General features: G+C 34.1%; 1 protein-coding gene and 1 long non-coding RNA gene across 9 annotated transcripts in view; one reads left to right on the top strand and one right to left on the bottom strand.

Moving 5' to 3' along the window:
- Nucleotides 1–24,462, top strand: part of LOC114126661 (uncharacterized) — a 31,905-nt gene extending 7,443 nt beyond the window's left edge. Inside the window, exons 2-3 of one of the 2 annotated variants that reach the window (XM_050199577.1) lie at nt 6,667–6,779; nt 21,362–24,462. In XM_050199577.1, coding sequence (XP_050055534.1) covers nt 6,777–6,779; nt 21,362–23,182 — 1,824 coding nt within the window. In that variant the 5' untranslated portion in view covers nt 6,667–6,776 and the 3' untranslated portion in view covers nt 23,183–24,462. The remainder of the gene's footprint in view (nt 1–6,666; nt 6,780–21,361) is intronic. The other variant, XM_050199578.1, reaches the window with a different exon arrangement.
- LOC126549666 (uncharacterized) overlaps nt 1–24,637 on the bottom strand; it is a 75,163-nt gene that overhangs the window by 9,642 nt on the left and 40,884 nt on the right. For 4 of the 7 annotated variants that reach the window (XR_007603786.1, XR_007603779.1, XR_007603783.1 and 1 more), the window contains one exon: nt 19,656–19,898. The exons of 1 other annotated variant lie outside the window; for it this stretch is intronic. This is a non-coding gene — a long non-coding RNA (uncharacterized LOC126549666). Of the gene's footprint in view, nt 1–7,954; nt 8,048–9,272; nt 9,371–19,655; nt 19,899–24,637 lie in introns of those variants that run through there. 2 more of the 7 variants (XR_007603784.1, XR_007603781.1) reach the window with 2 other exon arrangements.

The raw sequence follows: 24,637 nt of genomic DNA, 5'->3' as shown, positions 1-24,637 counted from the left end.
TCGACGATGATTATATCAACAATGACATTTCGGACAAATATATTTCGAACGAGATAAAACGCGATGTCTGAAAAAATGTACCTGTATGGCATGACCAAGGACCTATTTTCAACGAGTGCTGAAAACAAAAAAAAATATGTATTACAAGCTAACAAAACGGATCAAAGGTAAATTGGGCGAAAGCATCCGACGCAGCCCGCGAGTGGGGAGATGATCCTCATAATATATATAATAATATTTCAGTCCATAACAGTGTAATCATAATGCACTTAAACGGACGGTCGGGCACGTTCGTAATGACGTGTGTCGATGGCAAATAAGAAAATGGTAGTTGTAGTATATTATATAGAAAAGAGTTTTCACGTCGTTGCCGTCGTATCTAAAAGCAAAAAAAAATATATATATATAAATAACAATAATAATCTAGAACTGTATATATATATAAATGATGAAAGAACAAATAAACGAGTATTATTGTGTCGGCCGTTTTTGTACAGATTCGTATTATATCTGTTATAGAGCTATGTGTCGTAAAAATATTGATGGAATTATATACGTTCCGAGAGACGACGTTTTTGCCTCCCCCGTGATTCCCAATATGGAGGTCCAGACAATAGGAATGCGACTACTCGAGTTAGAGATAAATATAAATTGTATAAGAAAAAACCGACTTGAGGTGAAAAAAATTTTAACGCCGCCGCTTGGTGAGCATAAAAATATGACACGGGTACTTCGGAACCGAACGGACATTTTAACCAAGACAAGACGCGTAGGTATAAAAATACACGAGATTTTTTCAGTCGGAAAACAAGACGGCCGTTAAGTCATATAGTTTTTTAAACGGATACATACGCGTATGAGATCTGCAGTGGTACTTTGAACGATTAAAATAATTTTAAACACTTACGAGTATACCATACGTCTTATTAAATCGGAAAAACAATTTGCTAGTATGCAGTATGCTACATGTGTATAATAATAATAATATATCTAGGCGAGCGTATAGAACTGTATCGTCTCGGAAACGCGTTAAATCGCGTGTGCTCTATTTATGCGCTTTCGCGCAGTGAAAACCTATACGGTGGCAACGGTGAATATATTATTGAAATTCCGCATAATATTTACAATAATACCACAAGGCACTGTATTATAGTTACTGCGAAGAAGAATATAATTCATATAGTGCTCAGCTATACTGGCTTATAATAATAATAATAATAATCACTTTACCTCAGACGATAAGTATAAAATATAATTTGATGTAATAACGTTGTGTTACGGTTGGCCAACGGTCGATTCTCGGCGAGTCTATGGCGTGTATACCTCTAATGTCATGAAAACAATACCACCAAGAGTAGACGCCACTAATAAATAATGACCAAATCGTCGTGATGATCACACCTATTATTTGATATTGTGAAATGATATCACACGCGGCCTATAACACATCGTATCATCTCATCGTGTACCAAATTTATGGTTATTGTGCACCGATAACAGTATATACCTACCGAGTACGAATTAAGCAACAGAATTTTTTATACAAACAATATTGCCATGTTGGTACATATTTCATATACCTAATAATATATTGTGATAGCTGGGAGGTCGATTTTGCAGTACCTGCATAAAATGATATGTAATGCTCGTCACAAAAATAATATTGTATTATACAATATCCGACGACGTGACCACAAAACATAATATTATTTAATACCTAGGTACCTACATACATCTAATATTATATAATAATATAATATACCATATGAAGGTCAGTGGTATATGGTGACCCGATGGATTTCGGGGACGGTGAGATGGCTGTTTTAAAATATGGGTAAACGATTTATCAAGAAGTATACGCAATAATATTTATTTGTCAAATATACGTATATAAGACGCTTGTGAACGAAACGGGTGGGTGCCGATATCACTCGAATCTTATTTACCCGAAAAGTATTGGTTTATACCACTCGCCAAGACCGGGAGAGTGATGATTCATTTCGAGTCTGCAGCTGTCCGCAGAATAAATTTTATTCAGTATAATTATTATACACTGAATATACTTACGAAGTACGACGGCGTTTCCCACGCGCTCGTCGCTGCAGCAGAAAAGGGAAATTATATTTTTGCGATCTTATTATCACGGCCTTGACTTTCGAACACATCGCCAAAAACCGGACGGTAGTCGTGCGCGCATTATACATTTAATGTCCATTTTACGTACCTACAAGTGGGTATCTGCGCGCATAAATACATAATATACGCGGCTTGAAGTCGAAGCGTTAATGCTTTCGCCCGGCTCCTGCCGAGACCGGTCCGTGGAGTGCACATCGAAAACGGTCTTCGGATCGCCATTCTCGAACCGCTGTTTTCCCTTTCAGGCGGACATTCCCCGAAACGTTTATCGACAACGCTAAACTTGACCGGGCCAATATTTATAATATATGTTATATTTCTCCAATTAAGTGATCGAACGTTTTATTTTCACAGAGAATATTATTATGTTGATTTTTTAGTAGAAAATTCGGGTTTCGAGTGTTACTAATTAATGTAATCTTTAAATTAGCTTTTTTTGACAGATTCCACATTTAAATGCATTTTTTAAAGTTTTTTCACGACTTTTACTTTTACAGTGAACGTAAGTTGTTGTACCAATTTTAAACATAGATATTAAATTGAGCAACTCGTGACCTGTATTGCTCACGCACTGCATTGAGTCGTCGAAGAAACGAGAGAAGGACATTTCTCTAAAGTATAGATCAACCATTTGCAAATGGAAACAAAACATTTTTAAAAACGATTTCCTTTAACACCACAAACACAATATTATTACTCGTGGGAACGTGGTTAACGCTTCACTTTATTACTGCGAACATTTTGAAAACGAGTTATAAATTAACTCGATATTGTGAACACGCTAGAAAAATAAAAAACAAAAGATAAATAAAAGGTACAGACATATTTGTGTTAAGGCTCATTTCGATGAATTGCCCGAATCAATGACATTGTAACACACGCACTAATATTATACGGCGGTAGCGATTTCACGACGTCAACATTCACGTGTGACATTATTATGATATCATAATATTATCATAATATTATTATATTATAATAAATTGTTATATCGAGCTGGCAATCGTACATAATCGCATAACGAGGCCGAAAGACCGTCATTTTGGTGGGATATTACTTATTATTATATATTATTATATGCGCATGACCGAGACAAAAATATATACAATAACGCCGATAGCCCGCCATAACACCAAAGCGGCGACGTCGAAGTCGTTAAACGATAAAAAACTGTGTGTACGAAATCCACGAGGACCGCTACAGTATATAGGTATAGTTCTATTATTATGATTATTATATTATTATTGTTATATTGTCTCCGCGAAATGCGCGCATGTTTGCAATGCATTTACGTGCGTGACAAATTCCCCAAAACCGATTTCTAGGCCAAATAAATAACAAAAAAGTAGAAAAAAATAAAACGTAAGTAACCCCGGTCACACAGACTCCGTTTTTCTGCAGAGTATTCCGTGTACGGGGCCTTTTAAAGCGACGCACAAGAGTGTGCAAGATGCTGATACACGGTGCATGGCTTGTATCGCACGCAGTCAAGACGAAACGTATTTTTTTCTTATTATATGCATATCCGAAAAAAAAAAAACAAAAAATAATAACCATAAACTCGACACTTGGACGTTTAGCGAACGATCAAAATACATTAACGTATTAAATTCTCGTTTTGCGCTTAACCACAGGGGAAAAAACGTCTTAAACCGACCGTCCAACCTTCGATTCCGGTCCATTGTGGTTATAATAATATTATATATATTATACACGACACGTTATGATATTATGGCGCGCTGCTAAATGCGGGTTTCGATATTATTTCCTCTCACATATCGAGTATATCGTTTTTCAGTTTAATACTTGAAGTCACTGACCAGTGAAACAGCGGCGTGTAGTCGGTTTTTAATATCATAATAATATATTATAATATCATACGAATTGTTGTGTTATTTATAGGTATGTATTCGTCAACAATGGTGACGTGCTGATTCAGTTTGTGAGCGTTCCTTAATGTTTCCGTTTATGTACGACTGTACGAAAATATGTTTAATATATTTTATTCTCTTACACGTGCATTATGTTTTGTAATATGCGAATACATAATTTATAAAATATGATAAAATTCACGAGCCCGAATCGCTGGTTCAAGCATTATTTAATGTAATACACGTACAGTGTTTCATACGTTTTAGAACATGCGCGTATTGCAAATTTAAAACTCTGCTTATATTATACTTTTGAAGGTGTTTTTTCGATGTTCGATTACATTTAAAAGTATAAAATTATTTTTAAGTTGACTTCAATTGCCAGGAAAACGTGCAATTTTCGAAAGAACAAATAAATAAAATTATTATATTAAACATAATAATTATATAATGACATTCGGTCAATTCATATAAACTATATAAAATCAGTATACTTTGTTCACTTTCGCGGCTCAGAAGCTTAATAATAAACAGCCATATATTTATTTATTATTATTAAAATATCATGCACCAGTTTAATTATTGTCCACACCCCCTATCATCGCTTATAATTAATTCATATTTATTAGTTATTGTTTGAAGTATGGTATTCATTATACGATTGAACCGATAGTTGAGAATTCAAACTCTAAACCAGTATTGGTTAATGGTTACAGACGTATTATAATGCAGTGTATAATTTCTATAGTGCCATATTATTTGTTTTCCTGCTGCTGTTTGCTATTATTCAAGTGCATGACGATGTCGGTTTTTTTTCCAACATTTTGATAATTTATAGAGATATAAGTATAATATAAACATTAAATGAAAGGTTGTATGGATATTTAAATTAATCAAGGAACATTTTTCCGACCAAATAACATAAATTAATTTAATTTGTATACTATATTACACGATTTGAAGGTTAAATAATGGAAAATAAAGTACATAAAATCGACCTCTAAGTAGTGTAATAATAATTAAGGGCGTCCTTGAATGATAATATAGTTTTTTATATTATTTTGAACAACAATTGAAACTTCACAATACTGTGAATTTTTTAAGAGTTCTCCGTCATTTTCATTTTCGTATTAGATACACATTTTGTAAACTGGTTCTGACGTTCTGTATGCAAACTCACCGATCGTAGTAATGAAGCTTGGTTGATTTTTATTATTATTATTTTTTAATGCGTTAAGATTTAAAAATCCATTATCGGCTAACACTTGTATCGAAACAAATGGTGTTAGTGTGTAGGACACAGTAGACCTTGTCGGTGGTCTTATAGTGCCTACTTCTGTTTTTTTTTTTGTTCTCGGATTCATTTTCTATACCTAATGATATACATCACTGGCAACTGCCCTCCCGGATAGGGATGTAGATAATTATCGACGTCGTATTATACAAGTTCAGTTTCCTGTTAAAAAAAAAAAGCGATGGTGGGTGACAGCCACCCGCAGCAGACCTGACCCACGGTCGGCTACTTTTATACAAGTACAACTGGTCGAGAGAATAAAATACATGATAATAATAATAAATGAAAACAACAACATAGATTCGTTTGTCATTGTCGTTTTAGTATAATATGTATATATGTGTCACAATAAACGATTGTCGAAAATGCATAAAAGGTCCTTCATAGAGAGCCTTGATGAAATACAAGAATGTGTGAATAATTATTCCAACTAATTAGGAATCGAAAAAAATTGTGACCCAAATTTATTTTAGTTGTTTGACTTATCAAATTTTAGATTTTTTAATTGTATTCTTCTGTGTCATTATTGTTTGGTCTTACCGATCGCCCATTTAAAAATAAATATGAAGTTAGCTTGAACCAAAATAATCAATAACCAACAATTTGGCCAAGACGAAGGTATAACGGTATACTGGTATCTGGTTCCGATGACTATCGATTCTGAAGCTCAAAGGTTTTTGTTTTGTAGGTAGATATGATATAAATATGTATTATAGTACATTGTACACTATAGTTACAAAAACGACTAAAAAACGTTCACACCGTTGGGACTACAGAAAACTGCTTTCAGTCGTTGGTATAAGGTACCTTCTGTAGTATTATAATACGCATAAACGGAAATATTATTGTCACAATAAACAAGTACGCGCGTATGAATTATTCGTATTATTATTATTATACGATTATTACAATGGAATATTTTTAAACAAACTTACCACGATGTGAATCATTGCAGAGTTTTTTTGTCTAAACATTGCACTGAATACGTTTTTTATTTTATTTTTTTCAGTAAAATATTTGTTCATTTTTCTTTCTGGGAACAAAAAATAAAACATATTTATTTTATACTTGTAATACTACAGTTGTATCTATACTCACTGTTTTTTTCTAACTAGCACCCATGAATTTATTGATTGTTCATCCTAATTCATAATTAGCTCAACATGGGAATCAAGTATCGAATGAAATTGATTATTTAAATATTTTACTTGAATTTAAGTTTTGAGGACGGTAATATACTTATTATAACGATTGTCATTTATAATTGATATCTGTTGATATGAATTTTTTTTTTGTTCAAATAAGATTAGAAATCCAGTAAAAGTTAAGTAAAATTGACTAAAGAAAAATTATTGTTATTTGAAGGAATAAAAAAAAAAAAGTGAAAAGACCAATGTCGTTGGTTCCCAATCAACGTGAACGGACAACCCGTAGATGGTCACGCGATTTATACAGTACGCATAGTCCATAGACGTATGGTAATATTATTAATTAAATTACAATATGTATATTAGTTTAGGTATACTATTTACGTTTAGCATAATCTTATTATAAAGTTATTGTTACAGTGTTACACTTTGAATGTATTTTGTGCGTGATGTATCTATTATATATTGGCAAACATTAGGATATCACGACTTCAATGTACTTCGATGTTGTTTTTTTGCAAATGACGTAGGAAGTAGGATTTTATATCGACATGTAGATTATAGATTATAGATATACTCTGTTTCAATATTTAATACGAATAAGACATATTAATATCCGTCGTAAATAAATTCCTAAATAAACGTTTACTGATGAGTTTATAAAAATTTAAATATTTACCTATCACTGTAAGTTTTAAGCAGTCTCTACATCGTCGTAAACAGATAATAATTTTTTTATTTTTAATAACATTGACTGTATTGTGGTGCATTGTTAAATTAAGATTAAGATAATTTGGCATATATGGCTTAATTATAATTAACTTGATTGATTGTTTGTATAAGCATTGTCACATAAATTATATTTTAACGATAATTTATATCAACGAAGGACGAATATTTACAAAAAGTTCAAGGTATAACGTGACAAATGATAATAGGTTTAGGTACTGACTACTAATTAATACGGAATTTACCATTTTTTGCAGTGTATATAATATATATACCAATATTATATTATTTATAGATAATAAATGGAAAAAAAAAATTGAAAAATAAATAAAAAGTTTTAAATAATGCAGTATAAATTTTAATTGTGATTAAACGAAATCATAATATAATACTATAATATTATAATTTAACAGTATAAGTTATCTTCGTCAAAAATATTGGCTTAATATTTATACTCTAGTACGGAATGACATTCACTTGTTATCGCGTTTATCACATGGACGGTTTTTGCCGATTAAAAGCCTCTGCGGGTTAAACGTGGCAGCGCGTGTCCCTTTCTCTTAGCAATCGATCGGTCAAAACTTATTTTTACGAAAATGATAAAAAATAACGTATTAATATAAGTAATAAAACTCGCGCGTGTCCACCGGCTCCGGTGAAAGACCGCCGACGACCGCCACCGCACCGTCCGCGTCGGTATGTAGGCTTCGGACACACTGGCCTCCTTCCCGCGCCTGTACGTATATTCGCTTTTAAGCGCATAATATTGTGTATGGGTAGTATATAATATTATACGCTCGTACACTTGTCGTATACAATACGAGTGCTTTCAGGCGAGACACGTGTGTGGCTGGCTCACTAGAATTTCGCTACAAGACAAAAAAAAGTGTTCAGTATTCATACGGCCTTTTACGCGAGAAATTTGTCTATAGTGAGTATATCCGATTCAAAAATAAAAGGTTTTAACAATAATTAATAAAAATTTTCATTGTCGGCCTAACCCCATGAAATCATAAGAACCTACATGGTTGTATTGTTAGGTTAAGTAAGAAAAGTAACGTCATGTAAACAATATAGGAAATAAAAAGCGTCGTTGGGTGCATCCTATACGCACTATTGGTACCCCGATTCTCGATGTATTTAAAAATATGTGACTATTTAGTATTTTTTTGCGAGTAAAGTAAATTTTTTTTTAATTACACAATTCGATAAAAAATGATATGAAAAAATAGTACACCGACTAATATGAGGAGACTATAAGTGCGTAAGCGGACTTACGCGATAAAATGACGGCCATTACAATTATAGTATAAACGATAATATTGTTTTTTTGCTTTACCGAAATGCATTTAATTACGATGACCGTCCGTCGTACGTAATATATTCATTGTGTATGCATACGATGCGATGGTGACGCGGTGAAAAAAAAAACAGAGACGATGGCGGCTAGTAACAATCAGAATTCGATTGCGGTTGACGAGAGACGTATTATATCGGTACTGTACATAATAATAATATTATAATATACGCTTATTGTAAATCGTGTACGGGTGCGACGTGACGAGCGTCGATCGTCGTTATACATCCGCTGTGGTCGGGATTTAGGACCGTCGCCACGGAAATCCGACTGAAACTCTCCGGAAGTCCTCGTACTCGACCACCGCTTCCGCCACCACCCACCATCGCCACGGTCGCGAAAATATAATATTATTATTGTGAACACAGTGGCCAAACGATATAATAGATACGCGTAATTTATTACAATCGCCATTCGTCAGTGGCCTGACTAAAAGTCTATACCTGACCTACCTATAAATTATGCAAATTATTTATAAGCGATATTATGACGTCCTTGCTATGACGTCCACCCACGACGCATGTGATCACCTACAATTAGTAAAGCTCAAGTCGTTCAGCAAATATTGAAACGAAGTTCCTTATTTAGATTTCCTAATGAGATCGTTAATTTGTTTTGAAAAAAAAAACATTGTACTTATAAGTTATAATAGGTACTCTCCGAAAAATTTAAATCGGACGAGTTGTTTTGAAATCCTCTGCAAGGGATGGTTTCACGAACCACCCTGCATACGCCCACGTGCTCATATTTTCGAAATTACTGTAGGTTTGCGACTCTTTACCTCCGTATTTATGAACGTACTCCCATACTTCAATCGTGATCGTCGACGGATATCCTGTAATCAAGAGAGAAATTATATCACTTTCATTTTTTACCGTCGCCCTCATTTATTATAATATTCGAATAGATTGCATGTCTGTTGCAGTGAGGTGCACGCGTGCTCGCTTTACATTTTTTTTTTTTAAAGCAAATTGTACGGTTTTATATCTGATAATATTCTGATCTGCTATATAATGGTACCATACAGTATTATGCACTATATTATCCTATATCGTCGTGAATAAATTTGAAATTTAATTCTCGTGCTCGAACGGATCGTGACAATATTATTGGCGATAAATACTGCTCGTATTATATTACTACCATAAACGGCTAGGTTATATGGGATGAAATTATCGAATTAAAATATTTAAAATACTTCTTATGTAGATGCCTACATATTATTATAATTTATAATAAATATACCAGTTTTTAGAGTAGTAGATTACTTTCGGGTGAAAATATTATCGTTTAAAAATATATCATTAAAAATCACGCCAAATGTTTAAAAAATTTCGAATGAAACTCAATAATTATCATATGTTTATTCATACATTGATGGTGCTTTAATATTGTATATTTTATTTTATCTTAAGTGTAAATTGGAAATAGTTAGTCATTTAGTTTAAAAAAGACAGCATATATTTTATAAACACATTATTACCTAATCAGTTTTTTATTTTTATTTATTTTTTTTTTTTTTAAAGCAAATTGTACGGTTTTATATCTGATAATATTCTGATCTGCTATATAATGGTACCATACAGTATTATGCACTATATTATCCTATATCGTCGTGAATAAATTTGAAATTTAATTCTCGTGCTCGAACGGATCGTGACAATATTATTGGCGATAAATACTGCTCGTATTATATTACTACCATAAACGGCTAGGTTATATGGGATGAAATTATCGAATTAAAATATTTAAAATACTTCTTATGTAGATGCCTACATATTATTATAATTTATAATAAATATACCAGTTTTTAGAGTAGTAGATTACTTTCGGGTGAAAATATTATCGTTTAAAAATATATCATTAAAAATCACGCCAAATGTTTAAAAAATTTCGAATGAAACTCAATAATTATCATATGTTTATTCATACATTGATGGTGCTTTAATATTGTATATTTTATTTTATCTTAAGTGTAAATTGGAAATAGTTAGTCATTTAGTTTAAAAAAGACAGCATATATTTTATAAACACATTATTACCTAATCAGTTTTTTATTTTTATTTATTTTTTTTTTTAAAACGTCAAACATCATGTAAACTAAAAATCGTTATGCCTTCCCAGTTTTGTTTTTAGTTTGTAGTGTGCAGTCAGTAATCAAAGTAAATAATATAATAATAATTAAATAGCGTATAGTTGAATTGTACTATATTCGTGTTACATATTATTATGTGAACAAAATACTGGTATAGTATTTTTTATTTTTTATAATAATTTGATTATTCTTTGAATATTTTATGATTATTATCGTCAAGTATGTCAATCAAAGTACAATATTTTATTCAACATTCAACGCATAATTTATAATATTCTCGTTTGTAAAAAGTTATTTAAAACATTTTGATTAATTGGTTTTTATCTTGATATAATAATTGAATATTTGTATGTTCAGAAAACCATGAGTATATCCTCATGAAATATAAGTATAATATTTGCTAAAAATCGCAAATATTTTCTTGTCAAACATTGAAAACAAAAAACTAACTTAAAACTAACTTTTTCATACAATTATTGAGGTTTTCGTCTTTTTTTGGTGAATAATTTAAGTAACTAAAGTAGTTTTAAGGACTGGATAAAAATCAAATTATAATTTCTTTTATAATGAAACAATACTTTATTCCCGAGCGGTATTCAATAACTCTTCGTAGATTTTTGTCTGCATCCGCAAACCGTTGTGTATTACTGGAAATACTGGTAATACCGTTTAATATACCTCTAGAATAATTCCGTATACGGTGTTAAAAGCATGGTCATTCCATTTTCTAACGGTCTGAAATTCGTATAAGTATATAATGTTTGTAAATAGTCGGAAATTATTTTCAAAATAGTTTGGAAGATCGAAATAATTTAATCAATTCTACATTTAACTTATATTATTTCCAATTATGGGGTTGGTAGCTCATTGCACTAGAATTTTAACTTGAATTTTATTTGTGGTTATTAATGTTTATTCCTATTGTGGCAAAATATTCTAACCAATACCACAATATGTCATATACATGTGTATCATAATTTAATAACAAAATATTATGCTATTGGACATTAGCTTACAAACGTTCAAATCCAACATAGTTGATATATATATATAAATATATTATTTTTAAAACTTATAAGAAAATCATAAGTTTCAAACAATATTTCGATATTATACTATAACGGTCAGCTATCGTATTAGGTATAGGTATATACAGATTACAGGTAGATATTTTAGAAAAAGTCTACATTAGCCCAAAAAGCGAAAGTTCAATACAGAGTAGTTAATTTTCAAAATACCGAATTCAGTAAATTTATATTAAATAGGTATTACACGAAATATTTTTAACTTAATAGAATTAAAACGAATTAAAATTAACAAAACGTTCAAAATTACAATCGTTACTAGTGTTTTTATTTCATCTTGGAAAGTCGTTTGGAGACGATTTATTATGTCGAAGAATTCGACAAACATCACATACGAAACCCAGACCAGACGGACCTAGTCATCACATATTATATTGTCTGTTCATTACACGTACAATGCATTTGTTGTCTGCGTTACAAATGAATCAAAAACGTTTCTAGATCAATGTTTCATAGTGGATTACAGTGAAACGTCCGAAAACGTAAAATGCATTATAGAATTTTATATAATCTTTCATACATGCTGGACACACGATGTACATTCCTGCTTTAACTTTCTGCCATCGAATTAGACGTCGAAAAACAAGTGACTCGCCAATACGGATTCTCCTAAGGTTCATTTTTTCACTGTGTATAATATTGTACAGTACTATCCAACAAAATATGACATAAAACGTAGTTTAGATAGTTGTATGATTATTATTTTATTGTTTATTGTTTTAACAAGCGAAACTATTATTCTCGGCTCAAATTCGTCATTATCTTGTTAACTAATACGATAAAAAATGTATTGTTTGCAGCAATTCTATACATATTATTTTTGAATTATTACTATTTTTTTACCTACTAAGAATATTCTATTGTGTGATGTATCATGGGCGTATCACTCGAACACGAGTTTTTTAATGCCACCGATAACATCATGTGAATTTAATAATAATATAGTAATTTCACAAAATAAAACAGTAAGTAAAACTGCGTTAACTGCTTGCAAATTATTGTAGTGTTAATACTTATGTTAGCTATAATTTGATGAATAATTCAGAATTTTCATTGTCGAGCATTGTTCTAACGATTTGCACAAAACGAAAATGTAGGTAATATTATAGTATATCATAGTATGTTATTACAGTATAGTCACAGAAGCTACTGGATATTCGCTTTACCGCGAAAACGCTTGTCAGACACACAATATCGCTTATAAGTAGGTCGTTTTATATATATAATGCGCTGTACGCGCGCTGCATTCACTGGCGAATTTAATACGATAACAATTTACAAATGCTATCGTGTATCTAATATCTGTGCGATATTGAATTATGTGTTCTTTTCATACAAATAATCGTATTATTATAATATATTATTTTGATGCGTCATAACGACGGATATTGGGTGTCTAACGATTAACACGATATTACCAATGTCGGTACAATTATTACGTCTTTAAAAAACATAAAGACGATAGTACGGTTTCAATAACGCACAACTGCTACGCATTTAAATTTATTTTACACCCGATGTCTTCGCTGTTCAAACATTGTCTAGAAAAATGCATCACGTGCAGTGTTTGTTTGAACAAGTGGTATTTCGTTTCACACGAACACAATACAGGATAATTTTAGATGCATTTATAAAACGTACATGATACACATATATATTGTGCAGCGAGCACTTTGTTTGTTTTTTCGACAAATGTTTTAATGGATTCAAGACTGCGTATGGCAGCTTTTGTCCGCACAGCTTCGAAACGCCTTCTATACGTATAGTGAATGACATGCAGCTGACCGACTTGGGCCAAAATTATGGGTGCAGGTAACGGTGATGGCGAGGAAGTGAGTAGCACCTTACACAAATGTTCGGAGAATTTCAACTATATTCACATATATTAAATACTACATGGATATATTGTAAATTATACAAGTCCTCAACGATTGCCGTGACAGAAAATTAAATAATTTCAAAAGGTAACATATATAATGTAACTCAAATATTGGAATAGTCAATGTTCAAAATCTATCACACATAATACGAACAATCAACACGGATACAACCAAAAACAAAAGTATTATTAAAATTATAATTATACATTTCCACAGTTGTATATCGCATATATTTTATTTATGGTTATAGATTTGCTATAATAGCTGCCTTTCTCTCTCAACAAAAGGAATTATATTATCTCTCTTGATGCACGAATGGACATTATGGACACACACACACACACATACAAACCCGTCGACTGTTACTGTCGCAGAAAAAATTCAGCGTTTTGATGTGTCACTTTTAAAAATAATCTTAACGGACGATCTATGACACTTTGCATTCGATCATCCAACCCATAATCGGAGTGTGTGATAATAAATCGGGATTTCTGACTTCGGATTTGCATATGACTGCACTTTAATATTTCTCTATAAATTGCAGTCGACCTGTTATACAATAATATGGTTGGGGTCCGACAGTAAGCCGGACATTGTGACTATGTGACGTTATTTGAGCTGGAAATTCGACAACCGTGACTGTCTTCACTGCAACAGACATATACCTGCACTCTACGGCTACCTATATAATAATAATAATAATAATAATAATAACACCACATCGTCGGCACAAATGTGATTTTAATGACGTTATTTCGTTAACTCGGGTCTGTAATATATGTATATAAACACACGTCGTTTAGAAAGTGCATGTGCCGGCCGATATCGTGCTTTAATATAATACATAATAATATATAGTGTAGTATAATGACGATAATGGAATCTGAGGAGAGCTGATAATACTCGACATACTGTGTACGAGTTGTCTCGTAACGATAAAAATCCGAATCTGTGACGGGAAGCTGAAGATTTTTCCGGTGTTAATCGTCGTTTTTTCGATCGCACATTTTTTGATTCACCACCGTCGAACGTATCGATTACATATATATATATATTATGTATTTGGATATAATTCGTGTGTAAAAACGTTAAACGTCATTATAGAGGTAAAGAATTTGATAAACCCTAACTAACGTATGTGCGTGTATAGAGGGGAAGGAACAATGATCGCCGACCGTGAAACTGGTTCAAGGTCGCGTTCGACGAATCATTCGGCGACGGATGATTGATACGCCGCCGTACACTGCACGAATCGCTCCGGAAACGTTTGCTGTAGGTTAAGATTCCCAAACGACTTGGACGACGACGACGAAGACGATTACACCTGTATAGTATAATGATGGTATTATTGTTTCCGGTCCAAGTAGAATCGTTTCCTATTGCTCTTACGTAATAATTTAATATGCGTGTATGCTCTCGACACGCAGCCCGTTTTGTACAACGGCTATAGGTGCTCGTGTTATATTATATTCACAATGATATTGCTATAGAAAATACGATCGTACGCGGCGAGTAAAGTATTGTGTTTGGATAAAGTTATAGTATTTACAGAATATATTTTACACTACAAGTACACGCTCGCAACGCCTTAGATGCAGCCGACGATAACGGCCGTCTAAAAAAAAAACCGATACGTTTAATATTGTCGGCTTTGCCGGTAGTCCGCAAAGGTGAAAAAAAGCTCAGTATCGTTTCGATCGTAAAATATGTATTTACAGTCACGGCGCCGTCGCCGCAGTAGTTATAAGTATGCCGAACTTTCACAACGTACGCATATTTCTAATTTTTATCCATACTGCAAAAAATGCATATTGTTTTCTCTTTACGATTTAAACATAACTATCTATAAACAAATATTTTGAGTAAGTGCAATATTTATTTAGTACCGTACTTAAACTGTACTCGACAAATGTACTACAGTGCACTTTTCAAGTGCACTAGGTGTTTCGTGCACCAACTGAAAAATATAAATAATAATAGTAGACATTGCAGTAGATGGAGAAAATCTGATATCTAGTCGTAATTCTATATTTGAGCTTGTCTAGAGACTAGACGACAATCGTTAGGCTCGCCGAAATTATATAACTAATCGAAATTAGGGATGCCTATAGATCAAATTTACTTCTGCAAATGAGATTATACTTAATAAAGTATTTCATAAGGAAAATTAAATGTCTGAAATATATCACCTAAAATATTATAATAATATATAACTTTTTTTATTATTATTATGACTGAAAAATCGTTCCAGAAACATAATTTAAAAAATAATAAAATATAATAATCAAGATGAAAAAAATTACATAACGAAATAAAAAAAAAAAAACGTAGTGTATAATATGATATAATATTATTCAATGAACACGTCTAAATATTTTATGTGTTATTAACATTACGTGGTAGAATATTAGATGTGACCCTATGGCAAGTGTCCAAAGACAATCCAATACAATATATGTAAGTATTTTTCAATACTGAATAAATAGTTCTTATATATTTAATTAAATTCGTTGTTACAAATATGCTTAAAGTGATGTATTCGAATCAAAAATATTTCCTAACAATATTTTTTTATATATGACCAACAATAAAACTTGGAGTATTTTATAGCTATTATATTCTTGATAATATAATATGATATATTTCATAAATTTTTATGATTGAATCCGTAAAATAATAAAATATACATTATGAATATTAAACACAAAAAACCCAGATTTTCGTTTACAGTCAAATGTAAAAAGTTATATGTATAAAAGCCGGAGGCGGTTAATATAAAATATATGCACGGGATTACGCAAATTTCACAATTCTGACGAATCCCTGGCGACAGGTTAACTGATGTGTGGGCTTAAATGGTTATTTGTATGTATTTCTCTTAACACTTTCTATTGCTTTTCATACAATTCACACTTCATTCTTAAACTACTTCACTCGTATACTTTTAAAATCTTCAGCCGGCTAATAAAATCTATTGTTAAATATTGTTTACGCTGCAGATGATCGTTAAGCGCGAGTTCCTAAAAACGTTCGTTATTTCGCATACGTGTTTATTTTATATCTCGTTTAGTGCGAAATATTTTATTTTTCAATGATTAACGCCTTAAAAATATCGAAGAAAATGACATAAATGTTAGAAACCTATATTATGTTGTCGTACCTATGTGTACAGAAATTGTGTCATCGTTACGAGACGACTGTTATGACGTCGTCACGATATAAACAAATTATTGTTTTTAAATCTTTGGCAAAACATCGAACATAACACGCGATAGTTGTACAGTACGTTATAATTAACACGGGTTCTACACAATCGATCTGTCATATCGACCCGATTCTGGTGATACTATTACGGACCGTCTAGAATCTGTACTGCAGGTTTACGGTGTATAATTATTATTCAGATGGCGTAACATGGTGGGCGATGAACAATTACGGCTAATTACGCGTGTTTGTATATGGCGACGAAATTACAACACACGTAAGCCATTTATAGAGCGTTTGTGAGCATATCGCTCGAAAAAAAAAATTAAAAATTAAATAAGAGCAATTTAAGAACCTTCGAACTATATGTGTGTGACGATTTCGTGAGCACTGCAGTGTTCACGGGTCATTTATTACTTAAAATAATAAAAGTGAAAAAAAAAAATATAATAATGAAATAAAACGAGAACGCAGCCGTTACGTGTTGAAAAACTACGTCATTCTGAAGACATATATTTCGTCGATGACACGATGAAAGCGGATGGATCACGACGCAAGAAGTATGTACGCGAGAAGAAGATTTAGCCGTGTCGCAATCACGTCGACTTAATACAGTTTATAATAGGTGGTCGATATAACAAGCGACGACGAAAGTGATTTCGTGAAAAACGAACAATATTATTATTATTTATATGTTTAAGAATCGTTTAGCATAATAAATATAATATTATATTATGTATAGGTTTATTGTAGTCGGTAAAATTCGATTGCCACGGAACTTATTCAGTCGATGTTTTCGAATTTGTTTACATTCACCATAATTCTTTGTATTATATTAAACCCATATAAGTATATATATATTTAAGTTCATCAGGTATGGGAATAATATTAATATAATGATATGCGTGGTATAATATCAATAATCTCACTGTGTATCGATGTATTTTAAAACCTCATTTTATACTATACATATACACTAACACTTGAAATTGTTGCGAACTCTGTGCAGTGTGCATTATAATATTATGTATGAGCGTTCGGTTTTATACAAATTGTACTCCACGGCTAACGATCGGTTTATGGTGCAGTTAAAATGTTATCGGTCGATAAATTACAATTTTCCACCGACAGTTTTTTTTTTTATTTATTCAATATACCTATATAAGTACATATATATCATAGATATACACGCGTATTTGAAACGAGGAATGTTCTTAATCTGGTTTGACTGATTTCGATCGTTCTTAATATTCCGAAGAGACCTGCTAAAGAATGGAAGATTACGATTCCATGCCAACATTTATCGTTAAATAAACAGTGATAACCGATTAAAATGTGATCACGAGCGTTATCTTTAAAAGTAGCGTACGACCTCCATCGGTGTCCCGAAATGAATCGTTATAATGCGCGTTATTGACAAACGATGTTGGGTTTTGAACAATCGGTACGTGATTCCTTCTGGATCGTTTTGTTTGATGATGTATCTTTTGACCTCTACCGCATCAGTGAGCGTTAGTACGTCAGTTGACTACGGTCCGATTTCCTCCTTCCTTCCGATGGAGAAATCGTTTTAAAATGTATAATACGTACTATATAATATATAATTGATAAACGATCTTTAGACGGACGATAAGATTCACTTCAAATTCACGATTTAGTAAAATATTTATATTAAATATTTCTACACTCGTCGTACTTTTAAATACACACCGGACCATGAACACCACAAAAAACTACTTATCAAGGCCCTAAAAGCGTGTATTGTTTGCTAATGGAAACCTGCGGCTGATACATTTTTGTCTGCACACTGCAGTGGGCACACCGTACGTTCGTAAGACTTTCTCCATTTTTTCACACGCAAATAGTTGAGGACTCCCCTTGGCATTCCTAAGTGTTAGGTATCGAAAACGAAATGCTTAGATCTATATTATAGGGTCTTTTACGCACCTTTAAGTCATTGTTGAGTTCTTCGTCGTGGTATTAGTAAAGAGTTTCCTTAGAAAATAAAACGAGAACAAAAGCATACATTAATTAGAATATCTAGAAAACAAATCTCACAATACAAATGCCGTCAGGTTTTTATAAATTCGGTAGGTATAACGAGTGTATAAATATATTGACCAGAGACTTGAACGAACGTATTAAACGTGAAACAATTGAATATATAATATTATACGAAAATACAATTGTGGACGTCGTCTGCAGTCGAGTTAACGTGTATAATTTAATATGTTTCTCGATAAAAAAAAAAACCGATGGCTTACTTTTGGTCACACCTACAAATAAACGGTCATAGAAAGAGAGAAAGAGTGACACAGTAAAACAGAGAGAGAATTATGGTAGGTAGATTCATGCATTATTATTTTATTTTTTGTAACGGCGTTACATAACGTTCCAGTTTTCCAGTCTAAACTGTAATTAAATTGTCGTCTGGTCAACAAGTATTTCGAAACACGTTTTTTTTTCTTTAATCCATTGAACAAACAGAAAAGAATTGTTCGACTAATACAAATAAAAATGTCAACCGGAAAGGAAGATGTACAGTGTACGCGAATACCGAAATGGATTACCACCGCGATGTTTACTCGTGTTTGTGACCTATCATCGAAATGCTGTTATTGCCGTGTATGGAGACTTAATGGATTTACTACGTCCTAGTCAATACCGTTGCTTTGATCCAGGTCCGACTAACTGTCTGCAAGATATAATGTGATCTATTTTCAAACGTGACTATTACCGATAAGTACCTATTCGTCCGATGATTTGCAGCGATGCAACGCATATCGTTCATACGTCTATAAACTATGTCAATACACGAATAATATACATTAAAATGAATCTATAAATATAAAAAACTATAAGTTCGTTTAAATTTGAAAAAAAATATATTCATTACATGATGTAAGTGTATATCAGTATCATTTTCATTATTTTAGCAATTACAGCAGGTAAACACAAACGCAATTGTATGAAAATCAGACATACTTTTTATTATAAATAAAGGTTTCATTGGTGTTGTGTTTATTGTAAAATTTGAGTTGTTATTTGTCATGTTTTTTACTTCGATTGTTTTTGTTTCAATTTATATGACTCCTTGTCCTTAAAAACATAAAGTGTATTATGAAATTACTTAAGAGTTACTTAAGATTTAAGTATTCAATTAAAAATGTATATATATTATAGAAATCGATTATCTTGCAAATATTTTCATTAAAAATAATACTAAAATATTTTATGTATTAAAACTAAAACTGAATTTAAATCCATATTATAGGTCAATAAAAGACCGTTTACTCAATTATTTATTTAATTTAAGAAACCATTTAATACATTTAAAGCATTTATTAGTAGAAGTTGTTTTTCTTCTGCATTTTAAATCATAATACTTCATACACATTACTCGTTCATTTCAAACCCGTGTACTCATAAATTATACGTACAACTCATCTATTGGCCATAATGATTTAAAGTGCAACACAGGGAATTTGAAAAATGTTTAAATTAGTAGAAACCACTGTCAGTATACATTTCTAACAAATTACTCTATGCTGTTCTGGGTCACTGGAAAACAGTGCCAGTTTCCAGTTTCTATACCCTTCGCAGATACAAGGAGAACCCCTCCCGACAAAACAAACGGTTATCTGTGGGTCGTTGTACGTTTCACGGTTCTATTCGCTGGTGGGGCACTTTCTTACCGATCAATCACCACCCGAAGGTTATTTACATATATTCTCTGCCCAATGACACATTCTCTTTTATTATTACCGACTATAGAATACACCTAAACCGCTTAAAATTAATTATACCAAACATAAGTCTTCATCAAATTAACATTAGGTACGCAGGTGTCGACTACAAGACCAACTTATTGTCACTGCCAACAAATAATATCTGAATCATATTTTTCAAATATTATCAGTGTTCGAATTTTAAAATTTTAATAAAATACATTAATTCTTAAGGAAATTACAACTGACGTGTTTCGGTATTGAAAACTAGTCACTAGAAATAAACTTCAAATCGTCTAGTACGCATCTAAAATTGTGCAGCGATTAAATGTATAATAATCAATAGTTATATCGGTCAACCATAAAAAATGCTTGATGATAGATAAAAATAATGTATCAAAAACAATTTCCTTATATTTCATTCTATTCAGAATAAATAATTTGATATCCATTTCATTACATTTTCTACTAAATATTAACTTCAGAGGTAAAAATAAGAATGATAATTAATTCACTCGAAAAACAAGTGAAATAATATTAAAAATAAATATATAATACAAGGTAATTCTTTAATCGAACAACACTCATTGTTCAAAATTTATTAATTATTTTTAAAATATGTTATTGTATAATTTATAGCCAAAATAAAACAATTTTTAATATATGTTATCACTCGGTATATTATGTAGGTATAATTATATCAAGGATAAGTTTAAAAAAAAATGTTTATTTTAAATTACTGCGATATGATTTTGTTTGAATTACGGATAATACATATTTTCTATAAATCTGTAATTGTTTGAAAATTAAAAATCAATGAAATTTTCGTTTCAGGTGACGATGAGCGCGACAACAACGACTACGGCCGACTGCGAGCTGCTGGGTCGGGGACCCGTTCAAGGATCCGCCGACTCGGACAGCCTGGCCACGCTGGTCAGACAGCTGTGCAAGAAGCAGCAACAGCGCGGACGGTTGCCGGGACGACGTTGCACGGTATCGTGCAGCCGGGACGCCGGTCTGGAGATCGTGCCGTACCAGAGGAAGAGGCCGGACGACGAGGGTTTCGAGTCGGACGAGGACTTGGCGTCCCTGGGCTCGTACGATGATCCTGCCAAGAGGAAAACGGGAACGTTGGCCGCCGTGTCGGCTGCGGCTGGTGCGTCGTCGGACAGCGCCAACAGCAGTGGCGTTTCCGAAGACAGCGATGACGCGGACGCCGCTTCGCTGAGAGGCGGACAGCCGCCAGTCGCGATCGCCGTCGAGCCGACCGACGGGTCCGGTCGCGAGGCGTATGGACTGACCGACGTGGCGTTCTGTCACACGGACGCGGCCGCGCTGCCCGGCATCGCGGTATGGGTGATCAAGACCAGGAGGACGCCATCCGCGGGCCTGGAAGCCATCGTAGTCCGGAGCCGGGACAACCGGCTGCAGGACGTGTGCCGGGCTTACCAAGAGCACAGCAGGCGCTTGAAGCTGGAACCCAAGCCTTGGGCATCAGGCCACGCAAATGGCGGACCGCTGTCGTCGCAGAGGCGCAAGACCGGCAGCGGCGTAGTCAGCGGTGCCACGAACGGCCACGTCGCGCTTACGGCGATGCCCGAAGTGAACCGCTTCAACCTGGTGCAGCGGACCGACACCGACGGGGTGACGCACATCGAAGTCACGGCGGGACCCGTAGTGGCGGCGGCAGCGGCCAACTCAGCCACCAGGGACTCGTCTATCATAAGCATAAGCACACCTGAATCGCCGAGACCGACGGCCAAAGACCGATTGTTCGGAGACGAGGACGACCGTGACCGAGACGACGGCGGCAGCGGCGACGGTGGCGTCGAGCCGCCTCCGCAGCGACCGGAAAGGAGGAAGTACAAGGTGAAATCAGACGGCAGTGACGGAAGCAATGAAGACTATAGGCGGCAACAAAAGGTGGTCAGGGGTCAGTTTATCAGGGTCAACGTCAACCACAGCGCCGTGGTGCCACCGGCCAGCCCGGAACCGGAAAGGAAGTCCGGTCTGCAGGAGTCGCAGGCCAAGGCGACCACCGGACCGTCGCCGACGACCGTCGTCTCGGACCGGCTGTGGTCGACGGCAGATTACGACAGGTTGGACGGCCGGTACGAACAACACAGACGGTCCAGCAACAGTCGGACTAGGAGCAGGAGTACGGGACCGGGTCGCCGGCAACAGCATCCTTTGCAGCTGACTGCTGTACAGCCATCGCACCCTCCACCGGTGGCATTTAGTCGGTACCCGAACGTCGAGCAACAGCAGCCGTCGTCGTTCGGCAACCGTTTCTTCGGCAAACTTCGCGAGATAACTTCCGGCAATCAGTCACCCCCGCTCCAGGACCTGCAGCCCGTGACTTTCCGGCGACGCAACAGCGTCGGCGAATCTGTCACTGCCAACTTCTATCAATACTTCAGCCATCAACACCACCATCAACACGGCAAATACCAGCAACAGCAGCAACAGCACCAGCTCTACCAGCAGCAGCTCCAGCAGCAGCAGCAGCAACAGAGACAACAGGCCAAGAACGGCGGACACCTCAAGTCGGTGATCAAGAAGAACAACAACAAGAGCCAACTCTATCAGCATACCTACGACGAACCCAAAAAGGTCACGTTCAGCGCCTACGCCACTGTTCAAGTGGTCGATTAACTGTGGTAGGCACTCCCCCTTCCCCTTACATTCGTTGTACCATATACAAAGTTTACTTGTGTTATTTAACGTCAGTCGTCGTCGTGTTACCAATAGATTTAACCGGTCACGTTGACCGCCTGTCGGGCAATAGGGCGTAGTATATACATTACCAAAAAATAATTGCTCAAATTCACTTACGTTAATACGTATGTTACTGTTATGCACTTCATACATCTCAATGTCTGATCAACATCTGATCAATCATTGGTTGTGGGGCGATTCGATTCTATAAAAATGGCAAATAATAAATGTCTATATTTAACGTTTTAATGACAGTTTATTTCGCCTTGTTTTCATTTTAATAACGAAAACAATCGTAGCACCACAACATACATATTTCGTTCCAAATCTCGTTTTCTTTTCCCGTCAAAAACTCAATCATCGAATCGAAATCTAATAAATCGTTATGGTCGCACGTCACATCGGTCATTGTATTAAGAGGTCAAGTTCGTGTCTTCGTCATCGAAGGCATCTGTAAACTGGGCCCCAGACACGACTGTATTCATCGTTAAATTACTCTACTTCCTTTTACGTGGGAATCCTACGATTGTTTCATCGTTTTATCTTCGGCCGGAAGATAGTAAACGGACGGAAACGACATTAAAATACAACTCATGTTTATTTTAATACAGTGGACCGTAAACCTATATTATAATCTATATATTATGTATATGTGTTGCACTACTGAATATTACGTCATTGTTGTTCTAGTTTTGAGAATGTGATCGATCAATTATTATTATTATTCTATTATATGTTTTTAACGACAAGCCATTCACGAATATTACGCCCTCTTACCCGTTACGCGTTCGCGTTATATTCTAGTAAAGCTATTCACTATTCAGATTGTTGCTCATTAAACGAAATACTAATATATTTTTTATATAATATTATATATTATATATTACCTATTTAATATGTCATCGCTGGCGCGTATATTATTGAATATTATATATTAAGTTAACTTATATACGCAAAATTTTAATTGTAGACAATAAGAGTATAACTTAATTTTCTTATTATATCTATCAATTACATATTATATTTTTTTTCTGTATAACATAGAAAAAACGACACCGCTGCAATCATCATAGATAGCTGGTATTTGCATGTGTTTTTTGGGACCGATATTGTTTGTATTTTTATTTATAAAATTTAATGTGCATGTATAGTTATGCCGTGTAAATACAAAATAATATATACATAAACATTATACCAGTCATTACAAGATATATAAACACATTTTTTATTATTATTATTATTACTTTTTCGGTGCGAGTACGACCAACGACCCAACACCAAGTATTTTTCCCTTCCTTTTCGAATTTTTTTCCTTATAAGAAGTCATGTGAACCACGTACGGTGATAAACAATGTCGATCTGTCAACAACCGGATTATTACATCAACTGACT

The sequence above is a fragment of the Aphis gossypii genome, chromosome 2 (assembly GCF_020184175.1).
Source record: "Aphis gossypii isolate Hap1 chromosome 2, ASM2018417v2, whole genome shotgun sequence".
In the NCBI taxonomy this organism is placed as follows: Eukaryota; Metazoa; Arthropoda; class Insecta; order Hemiptera; family Aphididae; genus Aphis; species Aphis gossypii.
Note: the sequence above shows the minus strand (reverse complement) of the source record. Positions and strands in the feature narration are given on the sequence as shown.